This window comes from Genypterus blacodes, unplaced genomic scaffold (assembly GCF_046128005.1).
Source record: "Genypterus blacodes isolate CSIRO-AG114 ecotype Tasmania unplaced genomic scaffold, CSIRO-AGI_Gbla_v1 ptg000156l_1, whole genome shotgun sequence".
NCBI classification, from domain to species: domain Eukaryota; kingdom Metazoa; phylum Chordata; class Actinopteri; order Ophidiiformes; family Ophidiidae; genus Genypterus; species Genypterus blacodes.
Window position 1 is genome coordinate 6,617,439 of NW_027466957.1, and position 24,343 is coordinate 6,641,781.

General features: G+C 44.1%; 1 protein-coding gene across 1 annotated transcript; it reads right to left on the reverse strand.

Moving 5' to 3' along the window:
• Positions 1–715: 715 nt before the first annotated feature.
• Positions 716–16,643, reverse strand: dlgap4a (discs, large (Drosophila) homolog-associated protein 4a). The gene is made up of 10 exons (XM_076166690.1): positions 15,432–16,643; positions 14,899–15,134; positions 13,747–13,894; positions 12,550–12,793; positions 6,041–6,471; positions 5,840–5,937; positions 4,188–4,627; positions 3,444–3,535; positions 3,132–3,284; positions 716–2,991 (listed from the first exon to the last, which is right to left on the reverse strand). The coding sequence occupies exons 1-10, from the start codon at positions 16,641–16,643 to the stop codon at positions 2,767–2,769; spliced, it is 3,279 nt and encodes a 1,092-aa protein (XP_076022805.1). The 3' UTR covers positions 716–2,766.
• Positions 16,644–24,343: the final 7,700 nt, after the last annotated feature.

Here is a 24,343-nt window from a genome sequence, read left to right on the forward strand (position 1 = left end):
CTGGCTCTCTGAGAGGACAGATGCCAAGAGTGGATGTGTTGCCAGACAGATGGCCACTGGCGGTGGCTACAGAAGTCAGTATGGGCTTATAATGTTTCTGTTCATCAAGCAGACATAATGACCTCCAAAGGTATTCATGGCAACTGGAACTGTCTATGTCTCTATTAAGATCCAGAGTATACTGTAAAATCTACAAATCACTTAAGAATATTGCCTCGCCCACATGGTGGTGGAAAAGTACGTCCACGTTATCTGTCTCCAGAGTTTCGCCTCCTAGTCACCGTTTGTCCATTTTTATAGCCCTTTAAAACTCAGGAAGTACTGGTAAACAAACTGAAGATCCCTGATCATGCTCTCTTCAAGTTCAGTATGTGGGTAAATAAAGGGATCCAGCTCTCAAATGATATGGAAAATCCAACTTTCCACCACAGGTCACAGTTATAAACTTTCATATACAGTTCATACCCTGAATGCCTTACACAGATAGTTTCAGAACATTTTGCAAAACCCACTTAAAGGAGTACTGAAAATTCACTGGCAAGGATCTTTGTATATCTTTGTATTAAGAAGGCCATGCTTTAGAGATTACACAGCAACACAGAGAGATCTTATCTAATGCTAATGATTTGTTTGTAATATTAACTAAGCAGCTAATATTACCGTTATACTATGAATGAGTGCAATAGAAAAGACTGCAAGAATGATGACCAGGACATGTAGCAAAGGGATGTTTAATGATTTTCTTTGGACAATGAAATGCACATGTCCATTTCTGATGCATTACAAAATAAGAGAATAACAAAATCAACAACTTGGTGTTTTGTCAGCATTCCCAGTCCAATGATTTCTTTTAACTGAAGATACAAAATGAAGTGGAGCAAGATGAGTGACAGAATGATTGACCAGTAGGGGGCGAGCCAGTCCTTACTCTAAAAAAAGTGACAGAACCCAGGCTTGTGCATGATTCCCTATACCGTGTTCCATTCATGTACCCGTAGCACCTTTCCAGTCCCATCCTTAGGTGTCATGGGGTTAGATAGAGAAGGCATAGTTTTATCTGGAGTGAACTGACGCCAACGCACCTTATGCCGAGATCATGATCAGATTAAATAAAAGCGTACTTTAAATAAAAACTTATCGTCAAATAGAGAGAAATGTCAACGATCCAATACGTTTTCAACTCCACGCCATCTTGGCACAATATCAAATAACCTCACAGCACCATTATTCATAATTACAGAAGTCAGACCGGAAGTGAGACCGACCTCATTTAGGACGAAAGTCACAGAAAGTGTCAAATGACGTAAAAATTTAAATAAAAAAAATATACCACAGTTCTACAATCTCAACTATCTAAGCAGGGGTGGGAGTCCAAGCTGCTAGAAAGGGGGACTGATCTAACAGTCAAATTCTACAACCTTAGTGCACAAAACCCTAACTTATGTCTCTTAGGTATGGGTACTCAGTAGCTCCAAAACTGCTAGTCTAAACATTCATCCTTCATATTGAGCAGTCGTACTAGTTCAGTAATTTAAGACTGGGCACCTACTCACTGATAGTAGTGAATTTCATTATTGCTATTCTACTTCCTTTCCAGTAGCAAGTAAACCTCCACCCCCACCACACGTAGTTTGGTTGAGTGGGAATGCTCTATGAAGTGGTAAATGTCTTGGTCCCCTACTTCACATGATTATGCATTGAAAACTTCAAAACGATTACAGAATTAAAAAGGTGGGCAAACTTGACCTGAGGTGAATGGAAAGTGCAGTGATCAAGTCAAAATGAGCTGTAAATGCATACAGGTGTCATACATTCCTCTGCGGCTCACTGGGCTGGGCAGTCATTCCACACATCCTTTTACAAAAAAATAAACAAGTGTAAGACTTTAACAATGGGGATCTGCACACACACACACACAGACACACGGATTGTTTAGTGTGTTTGTGATAAGGAGCGAGAAAGAGAGAGAGGTGGAGTGAATGATTGCATCAAGTGCTAACATGTAATCAGTCTATAAAAAACTACCTTGGTACTGAACACTGAACTCTTTTCTAACAAATAATCTGGTATACAACATTTACAAAATGAACATTGTAATAGTGATACTTCTAATATATATGCTACTGCCTTCCTCTGCTTCTCTGTGTTTTAAACCTCTGAGTACATCGATGCCATCTTATCTTTCTTACACAGTAAAGCGTACACACCACACCCCGATGAGTGGCAGCCTAATATAAATAGAGAACAGGAAGACTCTGTGGACAGCGAGTACACCTGCATGTGTATCCTGAGTGTGTGTGTGGGTGGTTAGCTCAGCTCGTGAACCGGGCAGCCACAACTTGCCGGTAGACTCAGCAGTGACGAAATTTAGGAGAGTAAACTTCTGGGATACCAAGATTCTTCAGCTCACAAGGTATAAGATGTCTTTTATCCATGACACTTGCACATTAAGACAGTCTTGATATATTTTTTAAGGAGATAATAATTATTATGTCAATAATAACAATAGTATTAAACATCTGTCAAGGTTATTTCTGTCCCATGGCAGCAGGGAGAAAATCTGCATTGTTCTGGATCGTTGTTTTGATGCCCGGCGATGGCCTCATTTACTCCGTTTCCAGCTGTGCTGCAATGAGGCGTCGGCCCGTGTGCATCCGTTGTACTTCTGTGTGTTCATCTCAAATGTGTCCGCGTGTTTGTGTCAGTGAGTGTTTGAAGCAAATTCGGAATTTTTCTTCAGCGGGTGACTCTGTGGCTGGTTCACTTTCAGAGGCGGGTCTGGGCCTCTGGGACGTAGATCTCGATGCTGTCGGCACTTTCCGTGGCCGAGTTTTGCCGTACCGAAGCCGCGCGCTTTGCGGCCATCAATCGTTTTCTGGCTTCTTGCCGGTGCTTGTCCACGGCGGAGTCCAGGCTCTTGTCCTTCCCCGTCGACAGCCTGGGCTTGGATTGCTTCTTTGGCACAGATGAGGGAAGCTGCTTGTTGTCCTCCTGAGGAAAACGTGACAAATGGAAAGGAAATGAGGCACAATATGACAGTAGCTGAATGAATCGCTTAAAATTGTGCAGTTATCGATGAATTTTCGCTCTTTACTGCTTTACTATTAATAATTGGTGTCCAAACAAAATACCTTCTTCTCTGGTTTTTCTGGAACTTGCCAGTTGTTGGCTTTGAGTTGGTAGAGCTCATCAAACTTCATGCTGATGTCTTCTATTGAGAGTTGTAGCAGATCCCAAAACCCTGCAAGGTCCTGTGCTGTCGGCCGCGGGTTGGCATTCATGTCCTGGTAAGATGCAAACAAAATGGCCAGAAGAGTCAACTCAAAGATGAACTGCATCTCAATTTGGCCAGATGAATTAAATTGGCGGGGGAAAGATAAGGAATCAGAAATTAAGTGCCGGCAAAAAAGAGACATTTAACAGAAGAGTCTGGAGTCGCTCACCAAGTTCTCATTACAGAGCCCTCTGAACTGCTCAAACTTCTTGGATATGAGCAGCTGGGCACTGCCTACTGCACTGCGGATTGTCCCCAACACTAGGGAAGAAGACAGGAGTAGGACAACTTGTCAACAAGCTGAACAAAAACAGGGAAAACAAAATACAAAAGTAAATGTACAGTATGATTACAATTGGAGACCGAAAAAAAGGATTTTAAGAGGTTGGACATCTGTTAACTAAATTGAACTTTAAATTGAAGTGCAGCAAAAAAAAAGGAAGATCCTACTTTCAGATATTTATACCCAATATGTGCATGTAATTGGATAATCATCATTGGGTTCCCAGTGGGCAGGGGGAGGAATGTCAATCTGATGGAGCCTCTACTGCCACTCTGCTCCGTGCTCATCCATATTTAAGGCACTGCAGAGACAGAGCTGCCCGAAGGAAAGTGCAACCACTACGCAGCGGCTCTATTATGGCTAAAACGAAGCTTACTCCCCTCCTAATGAGCAACATTATCCTGAGCCATTAGCGGTAATGATCGTTTCCTGCTTTGTCTGGCCCCCCCTGTAGTCCATAGGAGCCAGGGCCATGACCTGAAGAGGAGATCCATTCAGAGACGGTCTTAACAGGCCATTCCATGCAACTCCTTAAGAATTAAGTCTGGAGGCATCAGGATCTGATAGTTTAGACTGGGTGACCCCCGAGAGAGTAGACTGAATATTCTGATGTGCCTCTAATTCACTTACCCTCCTCTGAAAGCTTGTTGTCTTTGGTCTCCTGCTCCATCTGCTGACACCAGCCCTCCATGCGGCCCGTTTCTGCCTGCAGCAGCTTCAGGAACCAGTTGCCGTCTCGGAGGCAGGCGGGAGTGGCGGGCTGAGCGTCGTCTCCTTGAGTGCCGCAGTTTCCGATCTCCAGGCTGGGGTGGGGGGGCGGCAGCGAGGAGGGGTCCAATGCCGGGTCGAGGGTCTCGGAGGGCGAAGTGGTTGTCTGGGATGGGGCGGAGGCGTGATTGAGGGGCGGAGGCTCTGTGGCTTTGTCCTCTCCGTTGGATGTGGCAGCGGTCACCGTTTGGCTTTTGGTGCAATTGTTGGTTATGTTCGTTTCTGAATGTGAGGGGTCGAGGGGCTCCTGAGGCTCAGTCTCTGTATTCTGTCTGGAGGCCATGCTGCTGTTTCGGCTCAAACTGGAGGGAAAAAAATAGCATACAGGTCACATTCACACAAAAACAATGAACAGACCAAATATCTTCCCTGTCACATGGCAGAAGGTTTGGCTGATAACACGTTGTGGCAGCTGAGCCTTCAGGATAATAAAGTCAATGTTCAAGCATAATCTATTCTACAGCAAAGGAGGACAAACAGATAGTAATGGCTGGAGAATGAGAAACACGGAGAGGGAGGACTCCTGCTCCCTGCTTTCAGGGCTAATGAGCACAGAGGGGAAGCGAGCTCTCCGACAAATGTGATTAAGGAAAAGGACTGGAGCGCTGGAAAAGTTTAAATGTTGAGTTTCTCACTCCGCTCAACTTGCTACAGTCAAAACAGGAGTAAGATGACATCAATCAGAGCGGTGGAGCTGCTGTGCTGCAGGCTGGCTGCCTGCTGAATGACCTCAGCTACAGTCTGTGCTGCACAGGACGCAGATACAACCAGACAACCCCATTCAATTAAAGAGATCATTCAATACTGTGAATCCATATCGTGAATGAATTACAGGACAAAAATAACCAGGGCACAGATTTTGGTTAGACAGTTCCTTGACAATGGGAGTTATGGTGCAGTCATATTTTGGTGAATCAGGTCTTTTACTAAATGTGCAACTGGAGGACTTTAACGAGGCTTCAGCTCAGTTTTTGACACCGATTACTTTTCTATGTTATGTTAAGATTAATATCACATGCCTGCACAGTTTTAGTTTGCTCTTCCTCTTCACGTCTACTTTTCACTCTTTTATAGTAAGTCAGGAAGGAACAGGATGCTGTGTAATGTCTTCTCTTATCAGCCTGCCTCCAGCAGAGTGTAAGCCATCACATTAGGAGGATGTAAACAGTGCATACAAGTGGCAACTCTCCACTACAACGATCTTTGGAAACGCACAGCCCTCACTTCATCTCTCACCAAAGCTTTTAAGTATTTATTTGTTTCTCACATAGAGATATCAGCTTCAATCTACGTCTCAATAACATGGAGCTGGTACCCTGAGCTCCAGGCGTGCAGCCACATATCTTACAAGCTTAGGATCCAGGCCAAATGTAGCACCGAGTTTGATCCATTCTGTGTAAAATTATTATTTGGTCCTAACAGCAACATTTATATCTGCAGTTTGACTTTTTCTTTTAAAATGGCATCTCAATATAGTATAAATAATGGCTTCACAGTGTTATGTGTGTACTTACGGCCTGCCGTTCTCCACTTGAACTCCAATAGACTGGAACTTCAGGGGTGTGATCAGGGATAGTGGCTCGTCTCGTGGGATTGGCAGAACGCAGTCCACCTGACAAATCGTGGAACACACGTTGTCAAATGCAACACTGACGCTGGGTTTAGCTTTCACCCAATGTGAACTGTACACCACTAAAACCACAGGTGATTCTTGCCTGGATTCCGATGGAGGACAGTTTCCTCTTGGGTGCGGTCGGGTGCTGTTCTACAGTGACGATAGGGCTCAGGGTGTCATTTTGGGCCTGGGTGGATGTGGATGTTGACGTGGTGGCGGTAGTAGGAGCAGCAGCAGGGAGGTCACGAGGGGCGGGGACGGGGGGTGCGGCGCATGCAGCAGCTGGTGCAGGGGGCGCGGCAGGGCCGAGGGCTGCAGGCAGGGCGCCCTTCGCCAGGCTGCCGGTGCGGATGCTACAAAGGCTGTCCGAGGAGTTGCTGTGTCCCGACTGGCTGTTGGCCTCGCTGCCGCGGTCCTGCTGATCCAGATACGTGTCCTGTGACGACTCTGTGCTGCTCTGTACCGTCACAGAGATAAGGGGCTTCGAGGTGTTCCGGGGTGGAATTGGCGGAGGACCCTTCCTGTTGCTGACTGTAGACAGAGAGGCAAGACACAGAAAAAAGAAAGAAAGGAGTTTAGAATGTGAAATTGAAGTTAAAGTTGCATTGCTAAGAGATTCAACAAAACATTGCCGTGGAAAAAAGAGTTGCATAAGAGAAATGCAAGCCGGTGTTTGCCAAGAGCAAACACACACCACCATAAATGCGGCTAATAACAAATACAAACATGCACTTTGCCCTTATTGCTGCCTCACAGGCTGCGGTGAGGGCTACAGCTACGTTTCCTGTCAATGTGCTGATGGTTGCGTTTCACTGACGTCAGTGTGTCTACAGGGCTCGTCTCTTCATCTGCCTCCTCCTCCTCCTCCGCACCGTCTCTTGCTCTAGGCACCGTCAGATCAGACAACTCCAGCGTCACGGCTCATTAAAAGATGCAAAGAGAGCCACAGAACTGCACCGATCATTACGTGCTCATAATGGTCCAATATGCCAAGTAAAATATTTCTACTGCATGTTTCTTTCCAGTCCTGTGGTGAGCTAATGTGCAGAGCTTCCTGTACATCAATACGTCTAAATGAGGCGATATATGTTCTCAGACATATACAGTATTTGATGTCAAACGCAGACTACAACCCTGGGATATTTTTTATTCACTGAAACAACAGTGACATTGATTGAACTCTCAAATCGGATCACATTACCAATGCCCATAGACTTGTACAGCAACAGAAACTGACAACCGAGCCCGAAAGGGGATTACCGGTGAGCAAACACGATGTGACTCATGGACGCGCTGCCATTCTGCTGTCACCAGTGTGAGGCCAGGGCAGTGGTGATTTCAAAGGGAGTGACTGCACAGCAACGACACTGCACACAAACACACACACAACTCGCAGAGCTGAGCGAATGCGGAGACACTTTTTGTGCAGGCGCCAAAAGTGACACTGTTCTGCCACGGCTGGTTTACTATCCCACGTACCGTTGATGAGGCATTGTTTTAATATGACCGATCCATCGGCGAGTCAGGGCTGACTGGATACTGAGGTTACTCTCTCTGCTGGTGGTTTCAATCTAAATAGCAACCTGGGGACCCTGTAACTCTGAGATGAGCCATACTTCCTCCTAGAGCAGCCGGTGACTCACAGCGCCAGTAAAGCACTCATTACATCCCTCCAATATAGACAAACATGGATGTGGAATTCACTCCACGCAAGGCCTCGGGGTGTAGCTGATGCCACCCATCTCAGCGACAGCCACAGCCTGGTCTCTGGGAACAAGTCCAGCTGAAGACAAGAGGGGGCATTTACTCCTAAAGAACGACACGCATTCTTGGAGTACTCGGCATAGATGCATGACATTCCCAAAGCAGATTAACGTGCCGCGTTACGCACCGAGCCTGAACACACGCCTCCGTTCCGTTTGTTGTGTCTGCGGGCTTAACTTTAACCTAAACTAACCGCCGGATATTCAGCTTCATAATCAAGTCAATCACCTCCCGACTACCACAACTGGGATACAAGCTGTTCATGAACAAAACGGCCTAGATGGAGATCATTTACAATCTGGGCCAAACAGCACAGTCCGTTTTAAGCACTTGAGATCACTTTCAACACAGCAATAAATATCAAATTTTGAAGTACACTGCTTATAAAATAACCCTATGGAAGCTGCCTCAGGACAAACACAGGCTCCACCAGCAGGTCCGTCTGAGTGCTATCAGATGACCGTTTATTGCCCCACCACAGCCGGCTAACACGCAGAGTGTATTTGGACGCAGCACGGTATTTGTTATAAGCCCTCGTTTCAATATAAGGATCAGTGTCACTCTCCATTTGGGGGGAGAATGGTGCAAATCCTCAAACCTGGACTGGTGACTGGTGTCCTAGTTTGGAATGGGGGACGTATGAGCAGTGATTTTAATGTGTGTGTGTGTGTGTGTGTGTGTGTGTGTGTGTGTGTGTGTGTGTGTGTGTGTGTGTGTGTGTGTGTGTGTGTGTGTGTGTGTGTGTGTGTGTGTGTGTGTGTGTCAGTGTTAGATTAGACAGTGGCTCTGCAGTGCTTCCTGCTAAACCAGCATCTACTCTCGCTCAATGTACACGATAGCAAGATGTAGGCCAAGGTTAAATCCTGGATTAATCTGTCTGTAACGTTTTTGAAAAGGAAGTAGCAGAAGCTCCATCCAAGAATAGCTGTGTGGGGAAAGTATGGCAGGCTGACAGAGACAGAGTCTTTGTTTGAGAGATGAAACGTGGACCCACACCTGAGGAAATCCTACTGCACATAAGGCTATGGGCTTATTCTTGAAAATACTGTCGCTTCTGATCTTAAAGTCGACCTGTGCTCATTAAAATGCAAAAGTTGGCATTTAATGTACTCTTTGCATGCCTCAACGTCTCTTTATGAATGCTCAGAGTCACACCAGATGACGTAAAGGTCAGTTCCTATAGAGAGTTAACCGTTAACATTTCCCAGCATTGAACCAGCTGGAAGCAGCTTGCATAGTGGGAATGCGTTTCTCTTTCTGTCAAGTTAAGTTAGCCTTAGTGAGAAAAGATATACGAGACAATGCTTCATGGCAGATTCTTTGATCTTTTTTCAACCTCTTTATGAATGAGAGCCCATGTGTCACAGGTTTATGGAATCATTCAGTAGCGTGCATGGACTTCACAGACAGAGAGGGTTATTTGTTGAGACGCAGCCTAATCAGCCGATCCAAAGACACGTGGCAAGGGCCTCTGGGGTTAAAGCCTTCAGAATGTGACGCTGGGGTACTTTTCAAGGCAGCACAGCGGCACAAACGTTCCCATCAATGAGTAGTCACATGCCCACATAATAACACATTTGCCTTCAAACCAGCTGACTGACAACAAAGCCGATTCCGTTTACAGTATCAAACAGCAAAATCTCAACACTGAATCCTGCTTGGAAAGAGAGTGAACCATCACACAATGAAGCAGCACACATGTAGTAACATTTCAAACCAAGGGTTCTAACACTACAGCAAGTAATGCATCACGAGCAATACATCACACTGCTGTCTGACGGCGCACGAGGACACAAGTGAAGATTTGCAACTGCTGAACTTTGCATTTGTGACCATCCCATATTAAAATCAGTTAAAATCATGTGAGCTCAGTTCACGGCTCATCGCTTGTTTTTATCTGCTCAGCATCCTGGTTAACATTACAGCAAGCACATCTTACATTACACACAGACACTGTAGCATACACGACAAAGTGATTCATTACAACATCCCTGTTTCTCTGCATCAGAAGGTGAGGCCCTTGTAGACATCTTTGCTGAGTTGTTTAGATTCTACACTTTGACTATATTTGCATGGATACTGCGACATAAAAAAAGCTTGTTTTGTAAGTCTGGGCATGAATGAAATCAATATCACTTCACGTTTGGATGCATATTAATGAACCACAACATGAATCCACTGGTGATATCATTTCTTCACGGGTTCATCAAACGAGTACAGGCACAGGTTAATGACTAACTTCCCTGCTTGATTGGCTGTTAACCTAACAGTGAAACTCCAGCGGCTTCACCCATTGAGTCAGAGATGAGCTCATCAATGGGAGTGTGAGAAGGAAGAGTGAGCGCTGTGCAGGATGAGTCAAAGTCTGTGCATGTTACACAGACGGGTCCATGTGCAATGTGGTAGTGGACACAATGAACCTGTCATCACACTGAAGCTTCAAAGCCACTGTGAACAAAAACCTGCTAATCTGACTGCAAGAGGCATTTCATTCATCTCTTCAAACTTCACAACATTTCCAAATAGATTCTTGGCAAGGCGAGGGACGAATATTACACGATTTAGGATTGGATTAGTATTTCTTTAGAGTCGTGTGTTTCTACAAGGCCTGCAAAGTATCCTAAGTGCTGAGTCTTCAGTATACGCAGGGAGGGAAAGCATAAATGATTGATCATGTCCTCAGGTCCTAACACATGGTGGATAGCTACTGAATCAAAATGGCACAGGGAAATGTGTGCCCGGAATAGCCGCTGCGCTTCAGATGACAAAGAAATACAAGTTCACACCGACTCTGAACTTAAAATTAAAATCGCCTCCATATGAGCTTAAAAAGCGACATAAATAAGACATTACAATCACCCGGTGGATCAAAATCGTACATTAAAGTCTACCACAGGTTCATTGTATAACACTGTCATATAATAAACCCGAGACAAATGAGAAAGACTTCATTTAACGTTATTCTGGAGGATTATACATGTATGACTGTCTTTAAATCATCTGTCAGGCAGAAGGGTTGTGGCTGATTTTCAACAGATTCGCTGAGATTCGCGTATTTTAAAAAATGGCCTCGGTTCGCTATTTGGTTTGAATTAATTATAGCTAAAGATATCTGCGTGTTAATGATCCGTATATAGCAAAGGGCAGAGGTTAAGAGGCTGCCTTTGCTATCACGTTACGTTAGCTCTCAGCGGGCTAACTTAGCCGTGCTAGCCGGGGCGCTGTATTGTCCATCCAGCGATCTAGTGGATTTGGTTGAGCAACGTTAGCTAGCGTTTCCTAGCTAATAAATGCTATCACCGGCCACCAGAATATAACAATTACCGCGATATTAGCCGAATACACAACTACGCTGTTGTGTTGCTAACAAATAGACGCTGTTCCCGGTTGCCATTATCGCTCCGACACAGCCAGACTGACACAAACTAGCCACCTTGCTGTTACCAGCCTCCCCTCGCTGGCTTGCTAGCAATTGGGATGGTGAGCCCTCCGTTCCTCCATCCACGTTAGCGAACATACCCCGCTTAGCCCGCGTTAGTCTGCCATTTGCGGACGTACGGGTAAGCCCCACTGAAGCATAAAAAGAGATTCGAACCTTACTTTGTTGCGTAGGAATCAAAAACAAAATCCTCCTTTTGTCTTCATTGACGAGGGAGTAAAGCAGACAGACGGATCTACTACGATGCCCTGCCGTCAGATACACAGCGACGCTGGGGAAGAAAAGATTTGTAGAACACGCCCTTGACGACGGGGATTGGAGTCCACGTTTTAGCCATCAAGTGCTGGTCGCGAACCATTGGACAAATCTGGTCAGCGAAGTCATCGAGCGCGGCGGAGATTGGTTCTAATATCTGCCTTCTAGTTGTTTGTCAATGTGCCTCTAATAGGTGCGTTTCATTTTGTTCTCTCACACCGCGGGAACGGACTCGTGTCTGAGCCAAATGGATCCGTTATGAGCGCCCGAATAATCGAATAATTGAGCTCCGTGTCATTCCGTTGCCAGTTTTTTGTGAGTGACAGCCGATTATTTATAGCACTTGGCATTATCTGGAAGCGACCAGAGAGGCTTTGTGTCTTCTGAAGAGGATGGCAATGCATCTGTGTGCATTTGTGATGATGCAAATGCCAGAAATTGAGAGAGAGAATGAGACAGAGAGGGAGCAGAAACAATGCACATCCAACCTCCTAAAAGCTTCTTTGTTATCATCAAATGTAATTTCGAGAAATCAACATGAATTAATTTGTAGCCCTTGATATACTCTTAGTTGACTTAAACTGAAGTTCTTGATAGCAAAATGCAGTATAGAAAGTTTTCACATGGCTCAGCAGCAGATATCTGTTGAACAAATTGATAGGTAACAGAATACGCCATAAGAACACCATAGCCTCATTTTCATCTCAAATGTGTATTAAACAAAAGGCTCCAGGTGAACATTAACAATTATGATGATCTGTTGATCACTGTGGTTACAGTGAGAGTGTTGAAGCCCCCTGGTGTGGTGGACTTTTCTAGTTTTTGGACAGTTTCCCTCTGTGTTAAGACTGCATTTCTTTATATCATCATTGCTTGCATTGTGTTTACAGTCTGGCTGTTATGTATTATATATTTCGAGTGCGCATCATACCAAAATGAGCTGTTTCTACTTGAGGAGTAAAAATATTTGAAATTCTGATCTGCATGTGTTATGGGTGTATATTTATCTTGAGAGACAACCTCAGAATGTCCTATTTTCAACTAAATTGCTTCTACTTTGGTATTCCTAAATGAATGTGTGGATGATGTTAAGTGGTCTGTATTTCAACCCTCTAACTTGACAGCTCCACTTTGCCTTGAGTAGTACTCACTGGTGTTGGAGCTGAAGATTGTGGTGGTGGGTATTGGTGGTGAGTCTGAGTCCACAGAGGCTGTATCTTCATCCTGGGAGCAGCCTGCCTGGATGGCTCGCAGGTAGCTGTGGCTGCGCGACCGAAAGCAAGTAGGTGCAGGCAGATCCAGAGCCTCCACTGCCTGAGATTCCCCCTCGATGTACGGCACTGAACGCCCACAGCCCTGCCCGCAAACCTGCAAGAACGTGTGCAGACTCACACACTGAGAAAAGAGTGCACACTGAGAGGTATGTGTTCACTTGGTTTAAACCTCTGAATGGACTTTGGAGCTTTGATCACATGCTGTAAAATCTTTGTGATTCAAACCACGGGTTTAATCTCTTCTTTTAAATTGTGTAAGGATTGTACATTTGGCCTGGTGCAGGCATAGTATGAAATACTGGAAGTGCATGGTAGTATTTACTAACAATACAATTTGTTCCAACATGCATCAATTTATGTTTATAGTGTAAGATGAGAATCACCTTTGACATGAGAAACCATCTGAATTGTTTAATCATTGCCTGCATGCATAGCTAAGCGATATAGGACACTGCTGTTCAATGGAACCTCTGCTGAAAGACGGTTTGGCCAAACTTTACCTTTGCTAGATAAGGATGAAAAGCAACAATACTTTTTTCCCCTCTAATATTGAAAGAATCTGAATCCCTCTATATTGCAATATTAACATAAATGCTTGCTTGTCAAGGTGATGCTGATACAAGTGGTTCTCTATCAAGGTGCTTTGAATTGGCTTGATAGCTGTTGATGCTGAGCGTGATTCTGAATCCGACTCCAAACCTGCTGATAAAGATATGCAACAAAATCCTTGGTGCATATGTCCCACTTTGACAGTTTGCAAATACACCAAAGCATCTTTGCTATTCCACTGGCTTATTCCCAGATGGCCTATTCAGCAGTTTCAGCAGATATCATATATATTTAAATATCCTCTCCCTGTACCTTCAAAAAATACTGAGCAGTGCCAAAGCATGTCTCTATAATCCTCGCTCATTATTCTGCTTCTCTACTGGCAGGATTGGAATTCATTCAGACATATCTAATGTATTCTTGTTTATGTTTGACCCAGTCAAAATATATTACACATTTTTCTTTGTACTCTTACAAAGAACAACAATTTACTTTTAAATACATGTGATGAAATAGTTGACATACCTGAATGCCTGGGTTTCTGCCTAATGTGCCGTAGCATTGGCTAAAATCACTGTTCCTGTAGCGCAGGGGAGGCTCCAGCGGGCTCACCAGGCAGTCCAAGTTATCCAGACTCCGATTAGTGGAAAACTCTTTCAGGGAGGGTAAGGTGCTGTGGGAGTGAAAGATAGAATCGGTTTCTTAGAAGTCAGACACTGTGATAGGTTTTTGGTTAATGATATGCTTTCAGACGCACTCCCAAAACCTCCCCTAAGTATTTCAAAGTTTAAATAGTGAAATGTGTGGATCATGGTGTGTGCTCGGGTTTAAAACAGCAGCACAGAGGAAATACTGAGTTATGAGTAAACATATTACAGTTGCATGGATTGGCTCTCTGATTGATTCTAGGATTTGTTTCCTCTGTTCTGGATGGACCATTTGGTACCTGCTGTTAGTGGAAATGTGTGTGCACTAAGCAAGGGGGTGTGGCGCAGTGATTGCCATGGGAAATTAGCAGGTTATGAAATTGCGAGGTGAGGAAGCAGGTAATAACAATAAGGCACGAGCACACCAATCGGGGTACCTGCAAGGTAAGAAGATGGAACAGGCACAGAGGGATGATATACTGTGAAGGTTAGAAAAAAAGGTGCCGGGGCAGTGGTGGTTGGACATGTGAGGGTGGGTGGAGGGCCACACTGCCTGCCTTTGGAGGACACTGACCTCAGGTGCTGCATAGAGCACGCACTTTGTAGTGGAGACCACAGAAATTCCTCCCGCACGACAGCGCAGTAACGAGGCCTGTCCGTGCGGATGTAAGAGTAAAACACACGGCAAAACATTTCACCTCCTTTAGCTTCAGCACCAAGAGTTATTCTGTTATTCTTGTCTTATTCCTGAAAAGTTCCCTCCAGCTTCATGCCTCTGGGTGTGTTTTTAGTCAATGCTCTTGTTTTGAGAATTATTTGTGACAGAATGCTGCCACCTGCTGACCGTCTTTGGGGACAAGAGAAGAAACCTCCAACAATTTAATTTTAACTCATATATATAAATTCATCTCCATATTTTCATATATGTGAAGTAAAACATCATTAATATACTATGATCCAACAATAAGTATGGAAATAAAGCTCGTAATTCCAGTATGATGGAGTGGATTCTGCATGTTGTTGGACTCACTTGCGTGCAGGTGGTGGTGGTTGCTGCTCGCTCAGAGAGTGCTGCGTGGCCTTCAGGTAGCTCTGGCGCCGGGCAGCAGATTTGGGAGAGGGTTTGGGGCTCCCCTCTGACTCCTCGCTGTCCTCCAGGTCTCCCATGGCTTTCACATAGCTGCCACTGCGCATCCTTCGACAGGGGATCTCAGTTCCCTTTCCCCGGCCTCGACCCAAAGTTCCTGCCCAGTCCCCCAAAGGAACCTGCATTGTGAAAAATACAGTGTTTATGATCTTATGAAACTCCAATGTTTACTCAAAACGTCGTAGCGAACCGCAGTGTGTGTCTGTTGGTGTGTATGATTTCTTAAATCTAAGAGAAAAAAAGGATAGAAATAAATTATGATTGAAATGATGTCCCGATTTGTTAAAAAAATATAACAATGTGACCAAATGATGAGTAGAATAAAGAAGGATAAATCAATTATGAAGCACATCTGGGAACAGTAATAGGCTATTGACCCATACAAAGGAAGAATGGTGATGAAGATATATACTTACTGGCCCTCCTACCTGGAGAAATTGTTGTGCCAGGTCCTGGTGGCATGACTTTGATTTAAGCAGGGTCCTATTGACTGTAGCCGAGCCCTTTTGCAGCACTTGCCTTGCCTGGGTGAGTGTGAGAGTCGACCAGGAGCCCCTCTTCACCAACATGTCTTCCTTGTTTGGCTTGCTCCTGCCCTCCTCTTCTTTAGATCCTACTTGTGTCACTGGACATGCCAGGAACTTGAGGTCGCTGCTACTTTTCGAGGTCTTGAGAGTATGTGTAGAAATGGTGTTGTAGCCCTGTGGGATATGTCTGGGAGCTGCCTGGCTGTCTGACACCGCCCTGCCGAGGCTCATCATGCTTAGAGGATTGCGGTAACCGACGGCAATGGTGCCCGCTTTGGACGTGTCAGTATCCAGGGCATCGTCTGAGCTCCAGAGCCCTAGTGTACTGGGCCTAGGCCTCTGCTTTGGTCCCTCAGTCTTAGCTCTGTCTTTGCTCTTGCTCCTGCGTGTTGGTCTAGCACCATCCTCACCAGTCCCGCTCACTCCTCCAGCAGAGCGTCCATTTAGACTGCCTTTGAGAGCAGAGTTTTCAAGGGACTGGGACTTGGCAAAGAGCTTTTGTACAGAATGCATTAGATGGCGGATGCGTCCTGGACTCTCACTTCGTTGTTTAGACATACGACTTCTATGGAACTGCAGCGTACTGAAGCCATCGTGTTGCAGTGGAAGATGCCTCTCAAGCTGATCCAAAAGGTCAGAAGGTAGCCGGTTCATCTTGGCCGCTGCTGCAGTGGAGATGGTGGCTGATCCACTGGTGATCATTGGAGCACCAGTAAGGCCCATACCTAGACCCATGCCCACAGATAAGGATGTGGATAGTGTGCCTGCCCTGCTACCCTGGCCTGCTCCAACACCACCAGCCATGCAGGCCTGGGAGCAATCGACCTGGTTAGCCTGGGAGGTGAAGTGGAGACGAGGGAAGGTGCTGCTATTGGACATCTGACTAAAAGGCAGCAGGCAGTCAGGTGTCAAAGTGGTGGGACTGGTGGGTGTGCAGTGATGAAGATGGGGGTCCAGCGTCCCGTAGTGGCTCATGTTAGGATTCAACAGAAAAGAGCTATGAGGGTCAGAGGCCAAGGAATAGAGAGGCTTCTGGGGACATCCCGCCGGTTCACAAGAGTCGGACAGGTGACGACTGCGGTTGGCTCCTAACCCTTTCATGTTGGCTGAGGTGGTGTCCTTAGAACATGTCTCCAATCAGTAAGGGTCTACCGACCTGAGGGGCTCATCCTGCAATGCAGAAACACACACAAATGATCTGTTAACGCAGAATTCAATTCAGATTTAAGTGAGACCTCTGAACCAACTGAAGCTGCTATTAATTACAATCATTCTGATAGCCGAAGGGAACTGACTAAATGTAAACTCAGTAAAATGGTAATGACACTCTGGGTATATTGTTTTCCCACTATGGTAATTTTCATCTTAGTTGAGCAACCAACTCTCACAGGACTGTTTTACATAAGGTGCTTGTTCCTTAGTGAAAATTATAGTTTAATAGGCACAGCAAAGCAGCCATCAGAGTGCAATATATAACCTCAGAGGGGATTTAACACTTAAAACTAACGAACGAGCACATTTGAGTTTGATCCCATTTACAAGTCTCTCTCTCACTCCATTTCCTTGGATTTTCAGCACAGTAATTTAGCTAAAAAAGACATTAGAGCCTCTCGGTGCTGCATTAACAGAGGCAGTAATGTGAAGGGCACAGCCATTGTCAGCGATTCAGCACTGCTAACACCAGGTGGAGCACCAGTTGCAAAAGAGCACAAGAGGAAAAGGATTGGGGTGTTTGGGGAAAAACACAAGATTGTATTATGGTCTAAAATTTCATTTTCAAATTTAATATTTCTCAGTGCAAATGGCAGCCTGGGGGGGCCATGACCATGACATGAAAGTGCAACAAATAAAATTTTAATCATATCCCTCATGTTTATGTCTACTTCAACTATTTCAATTATCCTGACTGTTCATATAATGTTTCAGCTGTTTAGGTTTGAAGCCATTTATGCTGCTCATATATTAATATTTATTTGTTTGGATGGGCAGGTTTATGGTTCAGTAGAAGCAGCGCACATTCCAAATTAGACTCTCTAAATTTCTATGGTTGTAGGCTTATAGAAATAGAGGGTAACGATGACAAATTGGAAAACTTGTGTTTGCCCTTGACTTAATTACTTAGTAGGTGAAATTGCATCTGCTGCTTTCAGACCTGGGACCTGAGGCGCTATGGGCCCTACCAATAACCTCTACCAACCCAAATCTGCCCTGTAACTTTGGATAAGACTTCTGAACTCCAAATAACCAAAGCCCCAAACCAAACACATGCAAAAACACACACATTTTGCATGATATTCAACAGGAGTAGTTTTGCTGCATTGTCTAAAGAGGGTAGTGTGTGTGTGTGTGTGTGTGTGTGTGTGTGTGTGTGTGTGTGTGTGTGTGTGTGTGTGTGTGTGTGTGTGTGTGTGTGTGTGTGTGTGTGTGTGTGTGTGTGTGTGTGTGTGTGTGTGTGTGTGTGTGTGTGTGTGTGTGTGTGTGTGTCTGGTGTGTGTGTGCGTAAAATATGTCAGTTCAACATAGTTAGACTGAATTTGTGGAATTAAGACACCTATGGGTTAAACTGATATGTAATGCACACAGTAGAGAGCGACAGTAAGAGCAGTATTCAGTGTCTCACATCTCTCTCTCTCTCTCACAGACCTGCCTACTGTTAAAGCTCACGATGAGCAGGAAGTAATATCACATAAAGGTTCTGAAAACTCATAATTCACACCGCAGCAATCCATACTGCCGGACTAAATTCACTCTGAACAGATGCCGTCTGTATCACAGCACAGTGACTCAGTGATCAGTCAATGGTGAGAGTCCTCTCCCACAGCAAGCATGAAATCCTGCCCCGGAGCTGAATTCACAACGTTAACTGCACATGTTTCATTCCGCTGTTGCTTGGCCGCTTGTTACGTCGACGTGACCTCTCATACTCTCTTCACAGTGTGAGAGCAGCCACTTATCTGAGTCAGTGTTCCTGGACAGGCACAGCAGCACGCTGACAAATACACCAGCATTTTTACAACGTTACCACCTGCGGTAATTCATCTACCCGGGCTGAGTGTGGCTCCACGTGCTCATGTCCTGTAGGCGTCACTGCTGACAAACTGACACACACCTACTCACTGACACACCAACACACAGTGACACACACATAAACCTGCTAACCACCCACCTACCCACCCATTCACCACACCAACCACGCACTGTCAAGGACTGAGCACCACAGGGGTAAGATGAGAAAGAAATACTGTTCACAGCCCATGCATTTCTGTCACAGCTTCAGTGCTTCTGACGGACTGCGTGATGATGACCAGCAGGGTCCTGTATAATTACACAGTGGATGCATCCTGGGACTGTAGCAGAGATTTGACACCGCTTCACACACACTGTAGGGAGGCAAAAACCCAGAAGGTTGCTTGCGTTTTCTCTCAAATACGTTGACAAATGCAATCTTCCATATCGACTACTAGGCTGGATCTGTGTGTTCATGATCAAATACATAACCACAAATGATCTCGGCACTATAATGGGTGTAACTGTAGTCCATATGGTAACGCAGAAAGATTGATCTTACAGTTGTTTGTGCTGCCTGGCCATGTAAGGGTCATCTGAAGGGTAAGAACCCCAACCAGCGTTTGTTCGATTGGTGTGTGAAGGTGAAATGGGAGAAAACACAATCAACATAAGGCATTACACGGAAAATGTGATCTGATAAGTGTAACCTGTTGTGGTTGAGAGGCTACATATTGACCAAAACATTGTAACACGTCATTGGTCAAGGTCTTTCTGCAAAGAGCTCATTGTTGTTTACCCGGATTACTACACGGCGTACAGCACTTAAGTCTGACATAAGTTGTCTGCTACAAAGTGCATTCATCTGCTTTAGTAGAAAACCAAAAACAGATGACAAGCAATTATCAAGCATAATCATCATAGAGGCTGTAGCTCTGCCAGAGGGTTCAGCCTTACCAAGTTCATTGTAATAATAAAAACAAAGGACTGTGGGAAAAATTATATTTATAGGAACAAAAGCATTATTATTAACATCCTGCACATCATCTAGTAGTTTGTATGTGATAAGTTCCTGCTGTCAGAATTAAGAAATTCACATGCTGTAATTTTCCATTTTTTGTCATTAGATAAAAAACTATATTCTGTTAAAAAGCACAATTTGAAATTAATAATGCATGAACTGAAGAGCACAAATTACTTGCGAGATAAAATTCAGGTACTTACTTGTGTGATTAATGGCCATGAAATTGCCTTTTATGTACTTTAGAAAACATTAATGTCAGTATGTTAATGTATCAGCATGAAAACAGGCATTTAGCTCTACTGTGTTAATAAAAGACTTCAAGTGCATAAAAAATACGACTGCTTAAAATCTGCAGAATTTTAAAAAAAACGGGGGGGCTCGGGTTTTTCCAGAATCAATTTATTTGAGATAAGTTATTTAAAATGGGAACCAGTTTTACTCTAATGCTTCCCTGCAGTTTGACTCACACTGAGTTCATTAAGTCAAACTAAGATAAAGAAGAGGGGGGCAAATTGTCAGAAATGACCCCCCCTCCCCCTTTTCTCTTTAACTTTGGTTTCTTTTACCACCTGCTGTAGTGCTAAACTACAGTGCAGGAAGCTAATTGTGAGTTGAATGTCAGCGCTGATTTCAACTCCTCAGGGATCTAGAAAAGTAATTGGCGAAGTGGAAACTGCTATTCAAGAGACCCTTTCACCTGAGGGAGACACTGAAATGAATGAGAGACACAGTAAGATCACTGCAAATCACTAAGCAGCCTTATACATGTATAACCGCTTGAATGAGCTGTGCAAATGTACTGCTGATCATGTTTGTCATGGAGGTATTGGTGCTTTAAGACTACAAGTGTGATGAAAATAGTGCTTTATACAACCAATAAGCAGAATGTTGATGCAGAACAATTGGCAGTCTGACTTTAATAAAAACAGAATGAGACATGTAACAGAACCTTTATGTGACAATCATATAGATACAATAAAAAACTACAACTAGTTTGTCATATAAAAAAACAACAACCCTCATTGGCCCATTGGGACGACATTTCCAAGCAACATAATGTTGACATAAAGCCACTGTTAGATCCACAAGAGGCCAGGCTAACAAGGAGAACCAGGAGTTGTTGGTCTGTGTCCCAGAGAGCCACCAGAAGCCATGTAATAAATGTCTCCTGAAGCTGTGCACTTCCCCTTCAGCCTGCGGTGATGAGCAGAGGGAGGAGAGGCGGAGAAGAAAGAGAACAATATCGATCTGGGTCTTGCTCCTTGTTCTAAGGGTGAATATACAGCTGCTGGGTATTGGCTTTTGCAGTCTCCCTCAATAATCACCTTTTCCCCCTCTGTGCTTCTCTCTGTCATCCACATTTTTCGCACTTGAACACTTAGTCGATCAATTGAACAAGTAATTAATAGTGTTGATAATTGATCAATCGATCTGAGTCATTTATCATGGCTGACAATTGAGAAATTTAATGACATTCTTATGCCATTGCGCTAAATAATCAATTGATGACTAATTGCCTAATGAAAACAATGACCGAAGACCTATTTTTTATGTTTCCCCATCAAAATGAATTGAGCTCATATTGATTATGAAATGACTGCAGAGATAGTAGATATTTTATTGATTATTTCAGAAGCATCTAATCAAAAGTTGGATCATCTGTGACCTTTTTATATCAATACTCAAAGCCACTTCAGGTCCATTTTTACAGTAATAACACTTCAGAGGTGCAAACGCCATCTGTGATGTCTGGTGAGAATCTGCAGGAGCTGTGTTGCTTATTGTGTTCCTCGAGTGTTTGTTCTGTACTGCGTGGGGTAGGCAGCAGAAACACACTTTGTTTCTGAGCACAACAGGGTTAACTGGAACAAAACACATACAGTATATAACATTCTCAACAAATTAAGACCCCCATTTTAGTTTCTTTAGTTGAATCTTAAAGATGTAAAAATGTTGAGTGCCTGTCACGTCTCTAAATGCCAGATCCCTAAAAGAGGATCATTTTCTGTGCAGTATGTCAGCAAACATTCATTTAGGAAGCATGTCTTTGTGAAGAAGAGATTGAACTGCCATATATTTGTTGATCACATTAAAGGATGCTTTGTTTCACACAGAGGCAGAGATTGTTAACATGGTTAGAGGGGAAAATCTACTATACGCTGGAAAATTGCACTCCTGATTCAATGGATAATGGATAAGGGTGAACCCTCAAAGCTGCTGGCAAATATCCTGCTATTTATTTTTTCCATTTGTGGTTCTCCTGTAGAGGTTATAAACACAATGTTTTTGTTACATTTGTACAGTAGCAGTAATCGCTAAATAGGAGTTCATCCATCGGTTTTTGTCTGTTGAAGCAATTGCAAATGTGAAGCATTTTTTTCAGCTGTTTAATTGGAGGCACATCCACGCATTGGCGAGATCTTGAAGACCAGGATGTTATGAGAACTAAGGACATGTTTTAAATATGCTGTTGATAGTGTGATGACGAGGCAGAAGGGGGTATTTACATTGCATTCAAATGTAGAACAGCTGACAACTTCAATACTGGTTTGAAATATTTACTGTAGGCAGAAGCTGTCTGGGAACATCTGCATAACATTCAGCTGACTGGCTTGTCAGGCAACTGCGAGGAGCACCGGATGACGTGCAAGCACATTTTTTCAAAAGTTTCTATTACCCTTTCCTTCACATTGTTGAAGGATGAAGACATTGTTGAAATATTTAGAAGATGAAGCGTTTGACGCACACAGGATTTTCATCTGCGTCTTACCCATTAAAGTGATCCCAAAGCTCTGCTCTCCCTTGTTCACCACCGCACGCACACTGCAAGTGTAATTAGAGAAGGAGGCTGCACGTTTCCCCTGAGCCATTTACCATCCGCACTGTACTGCTGCTGCTGCTGCTGCTGCCTTTCCCTCCTCTGCTTGTTTTCGTTTGTTAAAATGTTTGCCTGACCACAAAGATCCACATCAGCGACCGCACAACATTATTATGCATGATATGATGCTGAAAGGTATAACATGATGAGCCTTACTCAAAACAAAACCAAGAATGTAATTACAGTATTGGATTAAGCAAATACAGAAGAATGGATGCAGAGCTGTGAAAGTCTACATCTATATACTGTATATGATCAGCCACACATTGTAAGGACAAACTGAAGCAGGAGCAATGTGACGGGTGTCAAGCTCTGTCAACTTCCCCCCCTGACAAAAATGAGTTTGACACTGTTATGGTCTCGGGCGAAACAGCACATGAGGCATCCAATATACTGCACACGTTAACCTCAGCAGTCATGCACCGTGGTGCCATGCATGCTAAGCACACACGGTCTACTGTCTGTCTATTACGACACGCTATACACTCAGGACAGGCTCTGGGCCTGCAGGGAATTATTGCATGCTGTTGGTTAGTGGCTGGCAGGGTGAATCCTCGAGCAGTGCTGCTTTAAAATGCTGTCAAAGCTCTAATAGTCCCAGGGGCTCGAGCTCAAGGAGGAGATGCTTCATTCTACTCTGCAAACAGAAGAAAAGTGGAACAGACAGTACCATGTTACAGGAAGCAGCAGAAAAACAACAGCTTTGTTTTGAGTGTCTAAATTAATCTGTTGTCTGTCTTCAAGCTCAGCACAAATGCATCTTAATTACAACTTTGCATTTTCACCCATTTTCAAACTATTGGGGTTAATTCTTTGCAGGCTGGATTAAATCCATCAATCTGATTGTGAGCTCCCGGAGGTTTATCTCTCAGTGCTCTCTGAACCCCTGATTGGGATTGAACTCCCTCATCCATGAAGAAGAACAGTGACCTTACATTCTCTAATCACATGAACATGCAGGGCTGATAATGATCCTTATTGCCTCTGTCTACTCACTTGTCACACTGTCTCCATTGATTTTTCGGTGTGGTTGCTGTGTGGGTTCCCAATGATGATTAACTACAAACAACATTGCAGTTCTTCACATTTGCATTAATTTAGTAAAAAGAGTAAAATTATGCTGTATTGCGGTTTGCAATTGCATAACAATAAACCACTTCATCGTCAGCTACTTCATATTCCCGCCTGAGGTGTCACATTAAAAGGATTTCTCTGAGATTGTCCATGTAAATCCTATGGGTGGCGAGATCAGGACAGGCAAACAGCAGCTGTCCAAAGCTACACAAATTGGTTGTAGATACAACGATGAAATTAATATGCTGTTTTGCATTCTGCAGTCTGAGGGGATTAAAGCAGCCAACAGTTCCGGGATTTAGGATTCAGCGTGCACTGCACACATGTTAAGGCAGAGCAGTTCAACAGCAGCAGTCATGGTCAGGGCACACAGGAGCTGGAAGGTGGAGGAGGAGCGTATCTGTCCATTTAAAGACACACAAACACCGTGGATCAGCTGCCGCAAGGATTACAGCAAGGTCATATAAAATAAGCACAGATAACAAAACTAACAACCTGCAGATTGGTCTCATTACAGTGAACAGCACAGCTTGTACATAGCTACTCTATAGTGATGTCATTAAGAAAAGGCAGGAATGAGACTTCTTTTAAATTAGCGCAAAACAGGCATAACACCAAATTCAAAAGGATAATTTCCCATGTCATTCACATCAAGGCTTTGTGAAATTCATTCACGTACTCCACCCAGACACACGGCTGCTGCTCTTCTTGCTACATCACCCTATAGCCTGACACAGCCATCACATTCCCTCCTCCCTCCACTTTCCATAGCGAGAGAGAAGGACAGCAGCTCCCCCAAGTCTATGCATCACTTTGAAA